Genomic DNA, 21386 nt, shown 5'->3' with positions numbered 1-21386 from the left:
TATTCACGTGAATAATTTTTTTAGGATATTAATTTTATTAAATCTGAATTAAAAAACCGATGCGTAAATGGAGTACATTAAAAATTACAAATTATAAACCGAATATATTGACATTAAGTGTTCAAAAACAGAAATCACATTAAGAAAATTGATAAACACTTGAGCAACTAAGAGTCTCGTAAATTACATTTTCATTTTGTATATTAAATAAATACAATAAATATATTAAAATTATTAAACGTTAATGCATACAATATTTTTCGTAATCATCGACGTTAGGAAAATTGTCCATCCCTGTAAAATTCCATTAAACATATCTTTTGCGTTGTGTTATAATAATTTTAATGAACGGGCGTAACTGTTTCGCGTCGTGTCAATCAATCTTTTTGGCAAACGTAGACGTTATTACACCTCTTAGAAGAAACACTCTTTGTAACAGGTGAATGATTGCGGATAGCTGTTATATATTATAACAGTAGCTTTGAGGTTTCGTTTCTCGTACGCGAAATACCTTATATGTACGTCTTTCACGACTTTTGTTACCTACCTTGACACGTAATATTGTTTAGTTATCGTTAATGAATACTGCATATTTTTCGTCTACGCTCCAAGGGATAATATTATTGTCTCCGGTAGAAGATTTTATGTATTCGATGCTACGTCATATATTATTTTTCATAATGTAATGTACCACATTAACTACGTCATATTTACTGTTTTATTTGTATCATTTCGAACGCGCTGTACGGTTAAAGAATTTTAAATGTTGTAAGCGAATAACTTCAACGGGATATCTTATGTTTATGTAATTTTAAGAATTTATATTGTTGTTTTAGAAATGTTCTTTTACGACGTGAGAATCCGTTTGAATACCATTTTGAAAATTAAAAATACCAAGAAATAAATTAATTTCATATGCTAACGCGAAGATATTATACGTACTGTACATAAAAACTGGTATGTAGTTTGACTAATAATAATTATTAACAATAAGAAAATATTGCACCGGACGTTCGTGAAACCTCATCCCCTTTTTGGAATTCGATACACGTTCGTAAAATAAAATATAAAATAATGCTTAAAGCGTATAAAAGATCTCGAATGGTGTTTCGTGCAACGCGTATTTAAGTCCACGTATTACAGCTTACGTCATCACGGTCTAATTATTTTCCGTTATTTATCTTGTGAGCTTCTTCCTTTTTACACTGAATCAGTTAAAGATAGTATCAAAGGAGTTCATGTATCATTTCATGACTTTTATAATAAAGCTTATACCAATTGTACACTAATTAATTAGTAATTGTACACTTCTAATTTTATCGATTACTCTAACGTTTCGATTAAAATAGTTTAATAATTGATAATGTTTTTATTTCGAAGACTAAGATATTATTGTTATAATATATTGGTTTATATATTTTTATATACTTTTTGTAAACAAAATAGTACTAGTTTTTTTACTAAACTAAATGGTATTATACCAAATACCAATCATAGTTTTATGTATGATAATTATTATACACTTTATTTAGGTATCCAATTTCAAATATTTTCATTTACTAATATCTCGTTCGTACTTTAGTTCAACACTATTAGGTTTAACATGCTTTATTATATTATTTTATGTAATAAATGTTAAAATAATTGAACACATGCAGTTTGATAGTAAAATAATTCCGTTTTATAGAGCTTAATTTAGTTCATTTTTGTAAACTGTTCGGAACGATAGTTTTCTTTATGATATAAATTATTTAATATATTTAAAATATGAAATTAAAAGTTTTAAATATATTAACTAACTACGTGTTGATTTTAGTTAGGTAGTAAATTTTTTGTTGAACATTTTTGAAATAAATTTTATCTATTAAAAATCTTAGCGATTGTTGTTTATATTGTGTAACATTTTTTTTTCATCGTACTTCAAACATTTGCGTTTTTCATTAGCTATTTATTTTAATTTTGTTATTCGTTAAAATATTTTAGAATCGTAATGTAATTATACCTGTCATTTTAGGTTTTTGTGAAACAGTTTTTTTTTTTGTTGTATTTTTATATTCTATTTTTTAGTTTTCCTAATGGTGAGAACAAGTGTATGGAATACAAAAAAAACCTCCGAAGGCTGCGCTGAGGATACAGTGATCGTTATTTTTATTCCGCCGGAAACGTTGAAAACTGATACTGCACGTAACACTGTGAAATCGAATTAATATCGAACACTTAAGCGACGTCGGGTTTGTAGGTTCGTTTTCCACTCTGAGCTGCAGGGATAACGTTACGCGTTTGTGCCGCGCCAACAAGTACGACGGTTTAATTTTGTGGGACGGACGGCGGATGTCGGCGGCTGATGCGGTTCGGCCCTGTTCGCTGTTAGTTCCGGGGTAGTTGGTGAAAATATATCGGGGCTTACGTGTATAGGGATGGACGAGTCAGACACGAGAAAATCACACGTGTGTAGGGCTTATGTATATGTACGCATTTTCGGCCGCGCGTGTGTTTAACAATTACTCCGTGACTCGGCGTACGAATATCGTAACGATATGTACATTCGGTTCACGAGAAGAAGAGAAAAACGTATAATAGAATAACATATACATAAATATAAATATATATGTATACGTGTGTGGGTGTATGACCATTATAAAATATTCACAGCATGGAATTCCGGGTGCGAGATACATATCATTAGATCAATTTATTTTGTACGGTTCCCTACGCGAACAGCTTGCGAAACAATGTTTTTGTGATAAATTGAATTGTAACTTATTTGTAGAATACATTTTTAATGGTCCAACTATATTTTTATTTTTATTTTTTTTTAAAAATTGTTTTCCGTTCAAGATGATTTTGACAACAGTTATAGAGTATTACTGCAACCGAAAACATAAATCATTGAGTCTACGGCTTACTATTTTTGTTTCTTTACATTATTTTGTATATTAAAATGTTTGTTTGAAAAGTAATATTTAAATTATACAACAGAAGTAATATAAGATTACGAAGTCATCTATATGTATAAAAAAAATTGTGTGCCGTCCCTGTCAACACAGAAAAAAGTTTAATCATCTTATCGCAACCGGGGCATGGTACCAAGTATAAGAATTCGTCAAGCGTGAATAAACATTGAGCGTTTAAGTATTCATTACAGGGTGCAGCATTAAATAAAATCACTGGTTGTGACGGCTGATAATGGTATGACTGGCAGCACTGAAGTCGGATTTGTTTGTTAGCTTCATATTTAATAGCTCGTCGTCCGATTTTAGTAAGTTTATTAACCTTGGACTCTTGCAAAATATTTAAATATAGATGCTCATTTCAAATAAAAGCTTGTGTTGGCGAAACAAATTATTTTAGAAAAATTGTTTATTCTTTTTCCAACGAGCTATGATTAATTATATAATTCTCTACTAATATTCATGAAGCTTGACAATATTGGATTACGTCCAATTAGTATTTATCCAACTGAATGCTGTCGTGTACATTTGTATAATTATATGAGATTACTAGAGTCTACTATATTTCTGGAAATATTCATAACTTTCCTTTTTTTATTTTTTTTTGTAGTAAAATTAATTCAAACCTTTTCGATTGTTTGTGCAAGTCGCTTGATCAAATGAAAAAGTACCTATATAGTTCCAAAGCTTTTCAAAAATAATATGTTATAAATAGGTCGTAAAATATAAAAAGTACTAGATTCATTAATTTCTTATTATCCTATAAATTCTGTAAAAATGAGTCCCGACTTTTATTTAATTGTTATTCGTAATGACTTCCTCGTATTTATACTACATAATGTTATTAAGTTTTAGAAAAAAGACCCATAAAATCCGTTTTGGTAATTTCATTGTTTTTCATTACAAAACTACAATCATAAGTTACCATGGCAGGCAGTAAACGTATAACAACACAAACTAATTTACTGTTATATACATAAGTATCTAATAAATAAACTTTATGAAGTTACTACACAAAAGCTAAAACCGATTATTTTTAATGTATATTTAACTGTTAACAATATACTCATTAAATGCATGTATTAGTGGAATATAATACCATAAAAATGTAAATATTATTTATTTAATTCGTGTGTAATACGCGCATATGAACATAGTTTTAAAATTTAGTTTTTATCGTTTCCTTAGTATTTTAATATAATTTATTACATTTTTTTTTTTTAATTGAATTTAGTCATAATTATGACTTGTTTTATTAGAAAATTATGATATTAATCGATTCATATATTTTGTATATATTATTAATGATAGTTATTTAATCTACAACAACAGTATTGAATAATTTACAAATTATAGTGTAAAATACGTGAAAAGTAAAAAATAATTTTTAAAAATAAAAATGTTGTTGATATATATTATAATGAATATGACGATGGTTTTTTTTTTTAATTATTGTTGTTTACATGTTGCAGTGTTAAATTATTAAATATTAAATATTTAATTGAAATATATTTTTATAAGTCAGTCGGTGTTTTTTTAAAAGTAAAAATAGATACATGATAACGTTCATAAAATTATAAGTAAAGTTGAAATTTTGGTGCACTTTGAATTTTTTTCCAAAGTTTGCTGTACGATGTTTATACTGTCACAAATTCGTTTCTTGACTTTTGAATAAATATAAGAAATTGAATTTTGAATTTTAAAATTTTCGATTTTTAGGTCATTTTCTACGCTTTTTAGAGTATTTTATAGTATTTTTAAAGCATTTGTTTATTTTAAATCCTAAATTGGAATTTAAAAATTTGTTTTAAGATTTTTATTCACCAAAACAATTTTTATATAAATGTAACAACTTATATAATTGGTATTAGTAACTCATATTATACTATCGGACAACTGTTGACGTAAAAACTTAGATAATAAGTGATGATAACATGCTTCTATAATAGTGTACGTGATATATTTACGAATATTATCACTAATCGACAATTTAGAATTGATAAAATTAACGTTCGATAGTATCGTTTAGTTTTGTTATTGTAACCACGGGTAAATTCATTTTTCTTGGTTAATTTTTAAATTTATTTTAGTTAATTTTTAACTGAAGAATTTTTGAGTTTTTGAGGTAATTGTTGTTAAAGGCATTTTGAGGTTTTTACGGAATTAAAATCCCAATCCTAGTAATAAGCTTTATTAGTTATATAACGTGATCAAATGTAACTAACATTTATAGTATTTTTAATTTTACTATCAAATATATTAAATGAATTGACATTAAAATTATACTATGTACAATATATATATATTGTACATAGATTTTTTTAACTTAAAATATATTTTTTATAATTTATAACATTTGAATGTTTTTTAGTGTTATCAAGTTGTTGCTATATATTATTTTTTTTTCCAAAAACTATAAAATATTTTCTACATTTTGTCATCGTTTTTTTTAAAATGTATTTTTTTATGTTTATGTTTGGTGCATAAAAATCAAGTATCTAAGCAAAAGTTAATTATTTTTAATAGTGCACCAATATTATATTGTAGTGAATATAACGTTTATCCAACACGTTTATTTAAACATTAAATAACCTTTTTTAATCATTATTTTTATTCGATAAAGAAGATTTAATTGTAGATTAATTACGTAATTAAGAAAATTTTGAGATTATTAAAAAATGCAATTATAATACTTTGTTTATAGATATAGTTGTTTTTTTCTAATTGAATTGATATCTTTATTACCTACATTTGTAACTGTAATTAACTTATAAATTATTTGCGTACAAATTATAAAATTTACTATTTTGTGAATATGCTTGAATTTTTAAATATTGCTTGAAAAACTTTTATGCTAATATCTTGTCCGAGTAAAGATATTTTATTTGAATAGTTATCGTTCTAAATTTTAAATTAATTTCGATAGTAATCGATTTACAGTTTCTTACAGTTCAGAGCTAAGCTCAATCAGATGTTTTATTTATGTCACGTTTTAAAATTGTATTGAACAATTTTATGAATATCTAATAATTTTTAAAATTTATATGAAGTGAATAGGTACCTATATTATGAGTATCCTTGAATTTAATTATTAAGTCATGAACATTAAATATTATAAATTTTATCTAAATGATTATAATACCTTTGTCGAATTAACTTATAATAAAAAAAATTAAATGTAAAATAAAGTTTAATTTTTCTTAGATTTTAAATCAATATAGCAAGATTAATTACAAAAGTCTAGGAACATTATTCTAAATCATGTAATCGTTTAAATATAATATACTTACTTTCCATAGAAAAAATATTGACTTTATCACTTATACTGATTTTAAAATTGTTTAAAATGTTATTCATACTCCATTTAACATATTAAATTATGTTTTAATATAGACATTAAAATATTATTTTAAAGATCATTTAAAATAATTTAACAATGTATATTTTTCAAATCGGGATAACTCGTTATAAAATTTAATAAGCTCTTACCAATCTGAAGATTGCAAAATCATATTTGTGCAAATCTTGATTCCTTGTCGACTTAAGGAAACAAAAATATTATTAAACTCTTAAAATATTGTACCACGTATATGGAACAATAAAAATAAAATTAAAAACACGTAATTTCGAACCAACAAGAGTTAAATAATTTCAAAGAAAATAACATTTATGTGTGGAGTATTTATTGAGTTTATTGTTAAGAAAACAAAATGATTTACAAACAATTAAATGTATATCATTATATTATTGAATTGAAAGCAAAAATACATACTATTGCATACTGAACATATCATCGATATAATATTAATTAGAAAAAATTGATGTAAGATATTACAACGTTCACTTATTATTTTCCCCATTTCTGAAAGAATCCCATCCTTTGACATTTGCAATTTACGCCCCACAAATTGCAACGACAGGAACCGCCGTTACAGCAATATTTTGGTCTGTGATCGCAGTTTCCTCCTCTTGGAACACATGATTTGCGAAACTTAAAGATCGATAATTTCCTAAATAAACAACAAAATACCCAGTGTTTAAAATATTATTATTGCTGAAAATTTTGACTCGATAAAATATGCAATGAACAGAAATAACATTTAATAATTTTACAATTTTTTTTTTTTAACAACGTGTAACAATGTAATATACATAGAGATGTTAAAATATGGTATTTTATTTATTTTTTGTATAATACTATATTATACCGGTATTATACCAGTATTATACCGTATATAACGTTGTAGTACCTTAAATTACAAAGAATTTAACAAAGGTTATAACCCCATTGTTAATTATGAAATATAAATTATTTTAAAACGGATTAATTGAAAAAAATGGCTAAAAAATTAGAAAAATTAAAAAAAACACATAAGACAAGAATTATTCATCAAATTCAACAAATTAATATTTAGTCATGCTATCGATTTGCAATTATGATATAGGTAACATACGTATGTATTTTATATATAGAAATACATATTTTTTAAATAGAAATAAAGATAAAACTATACTTAATACTTTTATAGTTGTATACTATCTCATTGTACCCATATATTTACAATATTTGAATATTATATTAGTACAATAAATTAATTTCAGGGGTGGATCCAGAGGGGGGCAAATGGGGCGATCGCCCTTCCCCGTTCAACGTAACAGACTTAAGTTTTTTACGTAATTACTTCAAGGGTAAATAGGGAAATCTTAAACTATTTTTTTATACCAAACTTATGCTGGTACTATGTTATCACTTATATTTATTATTTGGTGATATACTGATATCACAGTTATATATTACTACACAATTTAAGATCTACAGGTTAGCTATCGAATACCTAAATTGCATTGATAACTGACGGTCAGAATGCGTTACGGGTTTAGTACACATTTTCGGCACATCTCTAAAGCGTTAGTAGTATGTAGTTGTATGTTATATTATTACAGTAATTATATGACAAATTTAAATAATTCATCAGAAGCTGAGCTTTTAATTTAAAATAAAAATGAGGATTAACCCATCAAAATTTACATTTATTTCTATTTCTATACTAGCAGAAGAGTGCTTTGCAGAACATTGCAAACAAAAAAACGTATTTGATCTAACGGTTAAAGATGTTTTAAATATTTCTTTTACATTTCCATGCTTCAAACAAATAATATAATCATATCTACTCTGATACATTTCATTGTGATGCGAATGCGCCACTTTGCAGTTTAAGATTATCACCAAGAAATTTAAAATAGTAGACAAAAGAAAGAAATAGCCTAACTAATTTCAACTTAAATTATACAGATTTTTGCTTATTTTTTTATTAATATATTGTTTCTAGTGTTATTTAACTGCATTATTTAAAAATATTATTAATTTATTTAGATATTTAATTTTAATTCGTACAGAAAATTTCCATGATGTTTAAATGCTGGGAATCACTTATTTTATTAATATTGAAAATAAACTCATTTTACCAAATTTTGAGATACGCACTGTTGAAGTTTAAATGACGGTATCAAAATTAATATTTTTAATTTTAACTATAGCATGTGCGTCCGTTAAAAATCCTCCCTCCCCCCGTTATCTTGGTCTGTATCCGCCCTTGATTGATTTTAGTCATTTTTAACATCTGAATTCTAAATTAACACGATTACAATAATATTGTATATTTTTATAATAATATTGTACTTTATTGGAGATCCAATCTATAAGTACAACTAAAAAATTAATAGTTGAGTTACTAAAAATAACTAAAACTAACAATTTCATATTTTTTTTTATACTGTCTGTATAAAATAATTTAATACCATTTGTATAATACCTTGTATAATACAGTTTAATACCACTGTATAATACAAACTCACATCACTAAATATACACTATGAAACATGTTCTTTTCTTACCTCTTTTGAACGTCGAGATCGGGAACACCGTATATTAAATCTTCGTCTTCTGCGGTATTATCTTTATCCATGTATTCTTCTAGGTCTGTCAATAAAGGAGTGCCATCTTCATCTAAATTAAAATAAATTTCATCAGTAATTTCTAAAAAATAATTACATTGAGTTTTAATTTATTTTAGAATGATGTATTTGAAATTATATCAATTAAACGAATTAATATTGTAAATCGGTTAATACGTCAATTTTATGAAATAGAATAAAAAGAGATTACATGTGATATCAAATGAGATGACATACGAATGAATGCTGTGAATTTAATTCGCAGGCAAAATAATAAATCATCAAAAATAGAATAATATATAAAATTGAATTTCAACGATGTATAAAAAAAGCAATGAACCAATAGGTTTAAACAATTTGTTAAAAAACAAAAAACTACATTTATTTGAGGCCATTTCTAATGATATGACGTAGAAAAAAATTACGTCTTAAATAAAATCAAATATTATGTTATAATTAAATTATAAATTTAATGGTTGGTTTCAAGAGAAAACGCATAAAATGAATAACTTATTAAAATGTAATGAGCCAATCGAAAGAAAATGTTAATATTTATGGGGCTGTTAAAAATCCAAGCTTCTATATTTCCCGGTCGAACGCGTGTACTTGTACACTGGCGTAAGTCCATTTTCATTACAATGTTTGATTCAAATGACTTATTCCTATTTTAAATGTATAATACTGTTTGTAAAATATTACATGAATGATTATTAATTTTGTTCAAGTTAGATCTATTTATACATATATCTCGAAGTTTTCTTTTTAATAATACTTGAGAAAAGTATGTTTTTTAATCACGGTACCGACATTTTAATATCTACGATATTTTATACTTCATAAAATACATTGCACGATGATATTTTTTCCTATTACCTTTTTATTTATATACGTAGTATATTAAAACAAATTTTAATAAAAAGTGAAAACGAAAGCAACAATTTTTACGTACATATTTCATCATTTTCAATTTCAACATTTCTTTTTGCCAGAATTATTTTGATATGGATATTACGAAATGTGGGTGTTAACGTGTTTTATTTTGTATTGCAATTTATTTTCAAGTCTATATTTATAATATGAACCGACTTTATATATATATATTTTTTTTATATTTTATATGTATTCCTTAATCAAGAATAATATTTACATTTTTAACAATTGTACGTGTTCACGGAAAATTAATGGCTCGTCATATAAAGTAAAATAAAATACCATAGATATCGAACAAAATAATAATATAACATTTTAATATTTTTTCAACAAGAATGATAAAAATATCATATCCACCTCAATTATAATTTTAGCTAATGATTAGATATTGTATTATTATTTTAGATATTATATATAATAATAATAATAATAATTAAACATTAAATAATAAATAAATAAAATACTAAAAATAGACAATACAATAAAAAGTAAATATTTACAAATACATAAACAAAATAATTAAGTAATCACTGATAAATTTCTGATAGATAAAATGATATTATTTTATTATTATAATTCAATCTGTAACTGGAGTAGAGTTAAAGTTTAACGCTGCAATTTCATTGGTAGAGAAAAGTCTGGATTTTAATTAATAACTTAAAAAGGATACCAATTTGTTTCATTATACTTATCTTATAATATTGTGTTAACGATAAATTCTACTTACCAAAGAAATCTCTTTCGGGATAATTATCTAGAGGTGATGCTGTTGATGTATTTTCCAGCAAAAGTATGGTTGTACATAGAACCACGCAAATAGTGATGAAATACTTCATTTTTATTTTCTATGGTCAAAAATGTATATAATAACAGCTGAATACATTTGTAGTATTATGAAAATGATGTATTCAAATGTATTTGTTTGTTTATATACAAAATAGTATATACCATGAATATTATAATTATTATAAAATGGTAATCTTTTTACTTTAAAATAAATAATTATACCTTTTAAACATATAGGGGCACGCCGAAGAAGGGGTTTTATGCGCTCAAGCTCTCCCAAAATGTTAACAAATATTTAAAAATTTAATAAAATTTAAGTTAAATATATTCAAAACAAAAAATACTCATAATTGCTTCTACATATAGTTTATATGAAAACGATCTCAACACAAAAGTTTATAAATAGTTCACCAAATTTTTACTCGTGTTTATCGGCTAAAACGTATGCAATTAAAAACTATTTTATTTATTTTTTTAGTGTCATAAAATGATATACATTATAGATACTATATTGAATATAATTTTATGTTGTGTATGTTTTTCTAGGATAAAGCGATTAGTAGAAGGGACAGATATCAACGAAATAAGTAATACGTATAAGTTATGACGTGTGTACTATAAAATATATTGATTATTTTTAAATTTATTATCGATTGATTGTAAAAATAAGCGTCACAAAAATAAAAAATAGTTATAATCTTTAAGTAACTTGTTTCTTGAATTCATCTCGCAACACATTCCCTCGTTTTGCATTACATTCAAACAAAATGCTGTTGTTAACAAAATTATGTGTTTACTTAATGACCTATAGTTTATTATTATTTTCAGTCCTTCCTTATATACGCGACATAATGTTGAATTTATATATTTTTAAATGAACCTTAAAGTTATTCATATTTGTTCATGGAATAATGTAACAAAACAGATGTAGGTATTTGTGGAAGTTTGACTTTTAATTTTCAATAGTTATTATACTGGAAGAGGTCTTCAAGAAGAGTGTTTAAACAATGTCAAATAATTGTGTGTATAGACTTTTTAACACTTGAACACATTTTTAAAATTTTTAAGATAAAATTATTCAACACTATTGCTGTATAGTATAGTATAAAGAAAATAATGGAATGAGTATACTTCACTCTTAATTATGCGACAAATGACAATATAGCATGTTAAATTCTCAAATGAAAATATCATAATTTAATTCAATGTAATTATCAGTTTACATTTAGTATATCACTTTATAGCGTCACTGAAAATTAATGTGAGTAAATGTGAGTAATTGAAAATTTGTGACAAATAAATACAATACGTGTGTGGGTAATTGTTCAGTAATTTAAATTTATTATGAGTTATATTATTTATTCTAAAATTTAACCATACAAATAATACAAATAGAAATTTATTTATTTTTTAATTTTTAATGCCTAAACTATTAGCAAGATAAAAAAAAGTTGAGTAGAAAAAATATGTTTGATAAAATATTTACCTTAATATTTTAAATATATAATCTTATTATAAAAATAATATAAGTACGATTTAATATGGTTTTCTAATGTTTAAATAGTGGATGATTTAAATAAGAATGTAGTATTGTCAATATTATTTTTGTACTTGACGAGAGATATAAAATGAAAATTCAATAAAAATGCATATACCTATATACTGGTGAAAAAAAATATACTTATCATTTATATTAATACATACAATATTTATACATTGTGTTGAAATAAAACTATTTTTTAAATTTATTTGGTTTATTTAATACTTAATATTAAATATTATTTAATACTGATTCAAATTAATAATAATTAAATTGTTGTGTAATATAATATTGTTTACAGCAACTGTAACACTATTAATAATCAACGCTTTATTCATATTTTAAAAAATGTGTTTTCTTTATTGTAAGCAATTTTTAACTAAAAATATGAAACAATATAATGAGTATAAATAAGTTAAAAAGTGAAGTTGATAGGAAGTCATTACTCAATGTATTTATATAGGTATTATTACCAACAAAAATCCGCTTTTAATTAAATCAAACAGTTTAGGCGTTTTGAGATTTTGACACTAATTAAACTTTTGGTCATTAATCTAGTATATTATAAAATAAGAGGTTAGTTATAAGATGAAACATGAAATACAAAAAAATTTATTATTTTATTCTCGTAGTACTTTGCTAGCCTCTAAAATGTTCACATTTTATATTTGATGGTGATTCACAAAATGTAGAAATAATTTTAAATTTTTCATAGTTTTCAGTACTAAGTGTTCACTTCATACTTGGATTCATAAGTACAATTTTTAACAGAGAGGGAGAAAATAACTTTTATTTTTAAAAATATATAAAATAAATAAAATAATTATAACACAAATACAATTAATAATAAAGCAAATATATAATTGGAGTAGATTAGAGTTGTTTCAATTATAAGGTGTATCATCTACTCTTAAAAATACCATTTAAATACTATTACAATTTTTAATGTTTCAAGTATTATATTGTACATACATTGTACATGATGATTGATACCTTTAGCTATTAATCCTTATTTGCGTAAATAAATCATATAATATATAAATATATATATATATATATATATATTTGTATATTATGAAGAAAATATATTCTAATATATTTTGAATTATATCTAAATAAATTAAAATAAACGGTATTATTTACACTTAGAAAAACATTAATTAGGTAAGTAAAAACATTTATAACTTTGCTTGATTTTATAATGATAATATTTTATTTTTAACTATTAAGGAACAAGATTTATGTTACAAGTATTGATTTCAATGTAACTTAAACAATGCAAGAAAATCTCGTATAATTGAATCTACTCTAATAAATTTAATTCTCACAAAATATTTGAATGAAATTCAAATGTTTCCAAATTTTTTATTAACAATGTAAAATGTCGTACTTTTTATTGCATATAATGTAGTTTAATTATCTAAAATTTAAAGGGGTTTGTGGTTTTTGATATTAAATTTTATAACTTATTCGTGTAAAAATTTTAAATTTGTGTATTTTTAAACTATATAAATGATTCTATGGATGATCATTCGATAATATACAAAGTAAAGCCAAAATAACAAATGTAAGATGGCATAAATCCGATAATAGTACTAAAATGTGTACAATGTTAAAATGCAAATAAAATGAAATATTTACAAAAAATAGGAGTTTATACCATGTAAGGGATATACATAAATTATAAGTCGTATATTAAACATGTAAAACAGGATATTTAAAAAACTTACGTGTATGTAACGTGGAGGCGGGCGAATGTCGTAGGACGTAAGACTTAACGTCTGAACAGAGTCTGAACAATATTATGACAGTTTCGGCTTTTATAAGAAACTGCCAATGAGCGAAGGGAGGAAAAATCTCCCAGCAAGTACCCTCAGCGCAAACTCCTATTCAGATGTAGCAGTATGGGCCGCGCGTTTTATAATTCTTTTATCAAAACACTTGGAGTGTATTTATTATTGCTTAGATTTTCGACTATACATATTAAGCGAACAGCCGCACGGTGCAATAATTAAAACTCGATGATCACTTTAAAATATAACTAAATTAATTGTATTGCAAGTTTATGTTATCTTCACTTTGGTATGATTCTTATGTGTACATGCAAATTAAAGTGAGAATCGGTGATGGTCCCAGGATTCATTATCGGGCAACTTTTACGTACACGTTCCGTTTTTTAGTCTTTGACCTTGTTTCGATGGCCAACAATAAAATTTATGTTGTAATTCACATTATTTCCAACAGTAATTTTTTATTACAACAGCATTAGACAAACGTCTACTATTTTTATCGCTTCGCAGCAGAGATTCAATGAAGTAAAAAAGGTTTCAATGGCCACAATTAATTGTTATCATTTTCATTACGTAGAACTGTACAATGTAATGGTTAAAAAATAACTACTTAGAATTATATTATTTCCGATGAGTCTGATAAAGTAATGAATTAGCGTAGACGAATGTACGGACATAAAAAGGTTACATACATTTTCATGTTATCAATGTTTTAATAAAATCACTATGTTCGTATATTTATGTAATATATATAAATATATGAACATTATTTAAAAAAATAAAATAAAATATTATTATTAAAATAAAAATAATTAATATGAATTATATATAATAATGATGAATAATATTAATAATAATATAAATAATAAATATTTTTTATTTTATATATTATTATTTACTATATATATATATAGTGAAATCTACACATCATAGTCTTAATATATCTGTAGTATACCTACTATACTATAGTTCTCATATCGGGCGGGACACGTTCCACCCAAAAATGACCCTGTCCGTTTCGTCCGGGTACCCGTTTCATCCAGAATAGTTTAGACCGATTTAAAATTAAGTTGGCAATTAATATAATATTTTAATATTTGAGTATCATTTAGCGTTATCCAGAAAACACTACGAGGAGGCGATAGTCTTTAGATAGATAAATACTATTTGTTTTCCAAAAATTTTTGGAAATAACCAAAAGTATATAACGTAGCAGAACACGAACGTTTTACACAGCGTCAACGAATCTCACATGTATTTACATTATTTGAATCAAAATTGTATTTATAATTGTTAAACATTACCATATCTCTGTCTCTTGTAGTTTTAAAAACACAGCCATTTTAGTAAAATGCGTGTTATGTTTACACGTCGACGTAGCGTATACGTACTGACCACGATAAAAGATAATCTTTGCTGTCTATTACTTTTATAAGTTATAAGTAGGTACCTATTTTATACTAGATAATATAAGCTAAGGTGATGATGCAGCGTGTTGATAAATTCAATTTTTCGGTGTGCTTTCGGTATGCGCTTTATAGGTTTTGCTCGATCTCAATTCGATAACGACTAGATTTCTTATGTGATATTTGCTATCGATTTTATATATTATTATTTATAAAGGATATTTCTTTTCTTTCCTATCTCAATTACCCGTAATTTTATTACTAAAGGTTTTATAATAGTCGTCTTTTAGGGATCAGAAACTTTAGCACCATTTCTTAACGTTCGCTTATAATATTTGACTGAACTATTGCCAACTTAGTTTTAAATTGGTTTAAACTACTCTGGGTGAAACGGGAATTATAAAGAAACACAATTTGGACGAAACGGGTACCCGGGCGAAACGGGTACCCGGGCGAAACGGGCTACGCCCCTCATATCTATACCTGGTTCAAATAATTTGGCAAATAAAATTAATTGATATTTTTTTCATTGAAAAAAGTTTGTTTAAAAAGTACATAATAATGTGATTAATATAATGAATGTTTATTTAAATCAAAATTACATCATAGCAACTAATTTAGAAAATATTGTTTAATTAATGATCATTATTCATCTATGGAAATGTAATGCTATAAAGTCGATTCCTTCTAAAATAAGTGAATATTTCTATATTTAATTAGATAAAATAAAACTTCAAAAGAGCATTAACTATTCTTCTATTGTATAATTTACTTCTTGCCTAAAAATATTTTAATATTATATCGATATCAAATATACTTTTTAATAATATTCGATTTTATTATTTTATTTAGCTTATTAATAAGTAAATAAGATGTTAAATATAACATTTTTTAACATACAATTTTTCTAATATGTATATTTAAACATTTATAAATAAATTAGAAACAATTTAAATTATATAGAAAAAAAAAGGTAAATAAAGATACTGAATTAATCATTGTATATTTCAATAAATTTAATAAATATTTGATTTACCTTACATTCTTAGTATTTTAAAGTTCTTATATTATTGTACTTTCTTGTGATAGATAATTTAATAATATAAAAATTTTAAATTTCCAAGCTTTGAGTTTTGTACTTCGGATTTTATGTCATAAAATACATCTATTAAATAAATAATTTAATATTTTAAAAAATATTTTATTGAAAACATATTTGTACTAAACCGTATAGTTTGTGTTACCGAGTTGATTTAAATTATATTATTTTCAATTTGCACGAACTTATATAATGTAAAATAAATAGATTCACATGATTTCGAAATGTTGAATTGCGAAGAAAAAAAATACATATATACAATAAAAAAACTAAAACTAAAACACTAAAAACTATGTTAGTTTTGATATTTTGTGAATTAAAATTGGAAAATATATATTTTATATTTTTGTTGTGTAGTATTTACTTGTATTATACATACATGAAGATGGTATTGAAAGACGTAGACGATTTTTTTGACAGGAAAAGTTTTAATATATTTTCAAGACAAAAATACAATTTAATAACTTTATTATGGTTTTAATTAAATTTAAATATTTAAAAAAATTTTTGTTTTTTTAAAAATATATTTATTATGCCATTCGGATTGAAGTTGTTGAATTTATACATAATTATTGTAAATAATATGAATAGGGAAATTTAATTATAAAGAAAAACACACCTTTACATGCAATTCAATATTGATTTTAAGAAAGTATAATAATCCCTTGTATTATTAACAGTTTAATTTATCGTTTTTAGACGAAGCTTTATCTAATGCTATCTAGCGGTTGAGTATTTAAACTATAACTGAAATGTTTGTTCAGTTAAACTCAGACATTTATGATTTTAATTTGTTATATCGTAAATTGAGAAGGATTTGTGTTCGTATTGTATTTAACATTTTAATGAAAATGTTATATATATAATAGTCAATACAATTTTAATCAGATTTAAATTATACTATGGAATTGTTTTTAAATTTATATATAATATTATTTTCTGTTTAAATGCGTTACTTATTGTGTTTTTATTAAACGTAATCGCGTAAAGGTATAATTTTTGAAATTTAATTTAGTTTATTCTATTTTTATGTTCGTTTGTTTGTTATGATAATATGTACATTAAAATGTATCAAACAACAATGTATTTTGTGTTATTTATTTACTTATTTATTTTTAATGCTTTGCAGTACATTATAATATTATGTTATAAGTAGTACTTCAACTGAAGTGTAATTAAGTTCTCGTTCAGTCACAGACAATAAAAACAATCATCATTACATAAAAACGTATGTATAGACTTAAAATTAATTAAAATAATTAATATTCCATGAATAATTTTGAAACAATACATATATTACTGTACACAATACACGTATTTTCAAATAATTCCTTCATGATATTATAAAAGATCGCAATGGAATTTCGTTTGTATTCTAAATAATAATCTTGCTGCGATCACTAGTTATTCGCTTATGGGCACCTCTAGAGCAAACGTAACTACTCTCAAGTTGATTAAAATGCGATTTCATAAAAATTGTATGTAATTGATACATTTTCTGCATCGAGTATCAGTTACAGGAAACCAAGGTATATTATTATTGACTATGGAATACAATTTTACTACTATCAACTATTGTTAACCATTATGATAATGTTTCATTTTCACTAAATATATTCATCGATAAAACTAATTAGCTCCTATTAAGTATACTTTCTCAGAAACAGAAAAAAATGTACTGCGATTTACTACTGGCGTTGTAATATTTCTGATTCTGAGTGAAACGAGGAATGTATTGATTGTATAAATAGGATGTGTTTTTTTTTTATGTTTATAATCATGACTTTACCATAGACTTTTTATCGGAAATGTTGTCTAATTGGTACTTTGAGTAGAGTTATTTAACGAATGTCTAGACAGTTTTTTCAGTGATTGCGAAAAACAAATAAAAAGTTATAAGGATACGAAAATATTTATGGCGAAAATGTTTGATGATATAATGACTCAAAGACCATAGGAGTCGAGAAATTGGATTCTTATATCGACGTTTGCTTTAGTTGTTATAATCTTTAAGGATTTTTTTTTTTTACGTATTCAAGGAAAATTGAATTTTCTAGTTTTCTGATTTTTTTTTTTTTTTTTTAAGTCAATTAAATGGTTTTGGTTAAACAAACAGTTATCAAAGTTTAATGCGAAATCGCTCATACATATTTATTACTAAAAAAATAAAAAAAATACCATTGTTTGATTATTAAATGTTGACGAAAAGATAAAAATCATAGAAAGGTGTTACACTTTATATTTTTGAAATATCATAAAGAAATTAAATTACATTTTATCCTATTCACTAGGTAATTTCTATTTCCTCAAATTTTAGATGCATTTGTTTGTAGATTTTAGAATATTGAAAGTCCAACATACTTTATTAATACATTTGCTTCAGCTTCTGTATTAACTATTTTTAGAAATAAAAACTCACCCTTCCTTTTTCTCACATAATCGTTTTTTTCAAGAGCAACGGTACATTGATTTCCATTTAAAAAGACCAATAAAGTAATAATAATTACCCGGATAGATTATCTCAATCGACCTAATAGTTCCATCTTTTTTTTAAACTGTAATAGCCTCTCTATCTATTGTATAATAGTATTTGATCAGCAAGTCATATCTCGGAAAGCAACCCAGCAAAATTTATAATTTTACCAATTAATTAAAAATATAATTTTAACTTAGGTTTTCGGTGTTCTTTGGCATCGTACTACGTAATAATTAGTTGTTATAATTAACTTCGTTAGGACATTTATCATTAAAAATAATTAAAATATACTAAATATATAGTTAATACTCCAATATTGACCAAGTTATTCATAAGATTATAATAACCTATAGAAAAATAGGCTATACTATTTTCATTTTGTGAATGGATATTATTAGAAAATTTGGGTCAAGATATCAGATTATAAGTAATGTTAATAGATTATCACGTACTGATGGTACTAATTTATAAAATGAATAACTTTAGGGATTAATCTTTACGATGGACTTACAAGCACAAAATTTATAGATAGTACCTATTTAAAAACTCAATTTTTATATTAACTGTCTTCATTAATAATTAGCAATAATTGATAAACACTGTTATCTGTAATAACTGTACTTAAATTAATTTGTTTTATTTAATAATTAACTGCTAAGCATCTATATAACATTTAAAATTTTATTAGATGTAAATAAAATATAGATTATGTAATCATAAATATTTTAAAAATAAAATTAACTATTATTTAATTTAAATTTGAAACAGTGATTTATGATAATTGGCTTCAATATTCATTTAGCAATAATAGTAGGTTAGTTTGAAAACGATGAATGCCATCAAAATAAATTTAACTCATTTAATTGATAACACAGTAACAAGGTTTGCATAAATTTACAGAAATTGGGTTCAATTAAAATGTTCTGAAATTATTGACATTTTCACAGTACCATTTTTTTATTGGAATTACTTAAAATAAATATTTTTTTTTATTATCTGTTCTTTTAATTATTCTGAGATGTATTTCTCAATAAATAATTTGACATTACTACAATCTATATAAAATACAATTCGACATAAGTGGTATTATGAATTGCAATTTATTTTATTTTTTCATTATTTGTTAACAGTTTTTGAAAACTTTTTTACCAGGAAGAATATTAAGGAAAACTGGATTTTGAATATAATTAATTTCGAATTTCTATACAATTAATTATTTTATGATAACCTTATTAGATATAATAATATTGTAACATTTATTACTACAATACTGAAGTCTCTAACGGATCACTTGAAGCATTAATAATGTTTTATTTCCAGTATAATTGCCATAATATATTCATTAAAAATATAAACTTATTAATTAAACGTGTAATACATGATATAGTCACAATTAATACATATTTTTTTTTTCTATTTTTGTAGAGATTTTTATTTGAATAAATCGTATGGATTTAGAATTAGCACGAAACATTTATTAACTATAATTAACAGTGAAATTCCTAAAAACCAATTATTTTACAGTTATAAACAGTGTTCGACTTGAGGGGGGATGCAGGGGGACGGAGTACCCCAACTAATTTTCAGGAATTTTAGTGTTCCCTTACTATTTTACGTTATACAGTCAACTCGCAGTATAACGAAGTTTGATATAACGAAAATCTCGATATAACGTATAAAACTGTCGGACCCTTGAAAACCTCGTGCTATAACGAAAAATCAAATGTATTTTGGTCCCCTCGATATAACGAAGATTTTTTGGCTAAAATTCACGTAATGTAACGAATTTTTACAATTTTGGAGATTGATACAGCACATTTTACGAGTTTGTTTCGGCCATTCTTATGCGATAAGATAATGTTCATGTATCGTTTATATGATACACGTCTGTTAAATGTAAATTGTATTAAATATAAATAAAAATTTGTTGCTATCGACAAAGGTTTGGTTGTCTGTGAAGTTCTCAATGACGATGAGATTTTGAATAAAGCTGATGACGAAGAGCCCCCCGTAAGCTCGAATGAAGCAAAATTAGGTCTCCGTGCCGTCTTAAGTTTTTTACAAAGACATGATATTGACGACAGTGTATTTTGTAATATTCTAAATTTGAACAACACTATTAATCGTGTAAGCGCAAATGGATACACACAAAAAAAAAAATCATATTTTTTTAAAAAATAAATATGTATGTATGTAATAAACAAAAAATGTATGAATGTATCTAATAAAATATTTAATAATAATTTCATATTGTATGTAGGTATGTAATTATAAAAATCTAATAAAATTTAAATTTTCTTTTAAATATCGTTTAAAAAAATTTTGTTGATTTATGCTTTTGATATAATGAATTTCGATGTAACGAACTTTCGATGTAACGAACTTTTTGCTCGGTCCCTTGAAATTCGTTATATCGCGAGTTGACTATAATTATAACACTTAACAAGTTTTGG

The 21386-nt window shown here is 24.5% G+C and overlaps 1 protein-coding gene across 1 annotated transcript; it reads right to left on the bottom strand.

Annotated features, from left to right (window-relative positions):
- Positions 1–6632: 6632 nt before the first annotated feature.
- Positions 6633–14214, bottom strand: LOC112688678. The gene is made up of 4 exons (XM_025561992.1): positions 13893–14214; positions 10564–10681; positions 8847–8958; positions 6633–6961 (listed from the first exon to the last, which is right to left on the bottom strand). The coding sequence occupies exons 2-4, from the start codon at positions 10670–10672 to the stop codon at positions 6799–6801; spliced, it is 384 nt and encodes a 127-aa protein (XP_025417777.1). The 5' UTR covers positions 10673–10681; positions 13893–14214; the 3' UTR covers positions 6633–6798.
- Positions 14215–21386: the final 7172 nt, after the last annotated feature.

This window comes from Sipha flava, unplaced genomic scaffold (assembly GCF_003268045.1).
Source record: "Sipha flava isolate LNK unplaced genomic scaffold, YSA_version1 3_pilon_pilon, whole genome shotgun sequence".
Classification (NCBI taxonomy): domain Eukaryota; kingdom Metazoa; phylum Arthropoda; class Insecta; order Hemiptera; family Aphididae; genus Sipha; species Sipha flava.
This window is presented reverse-complemented; position numbering and strand designations above follow the sequence as displayed.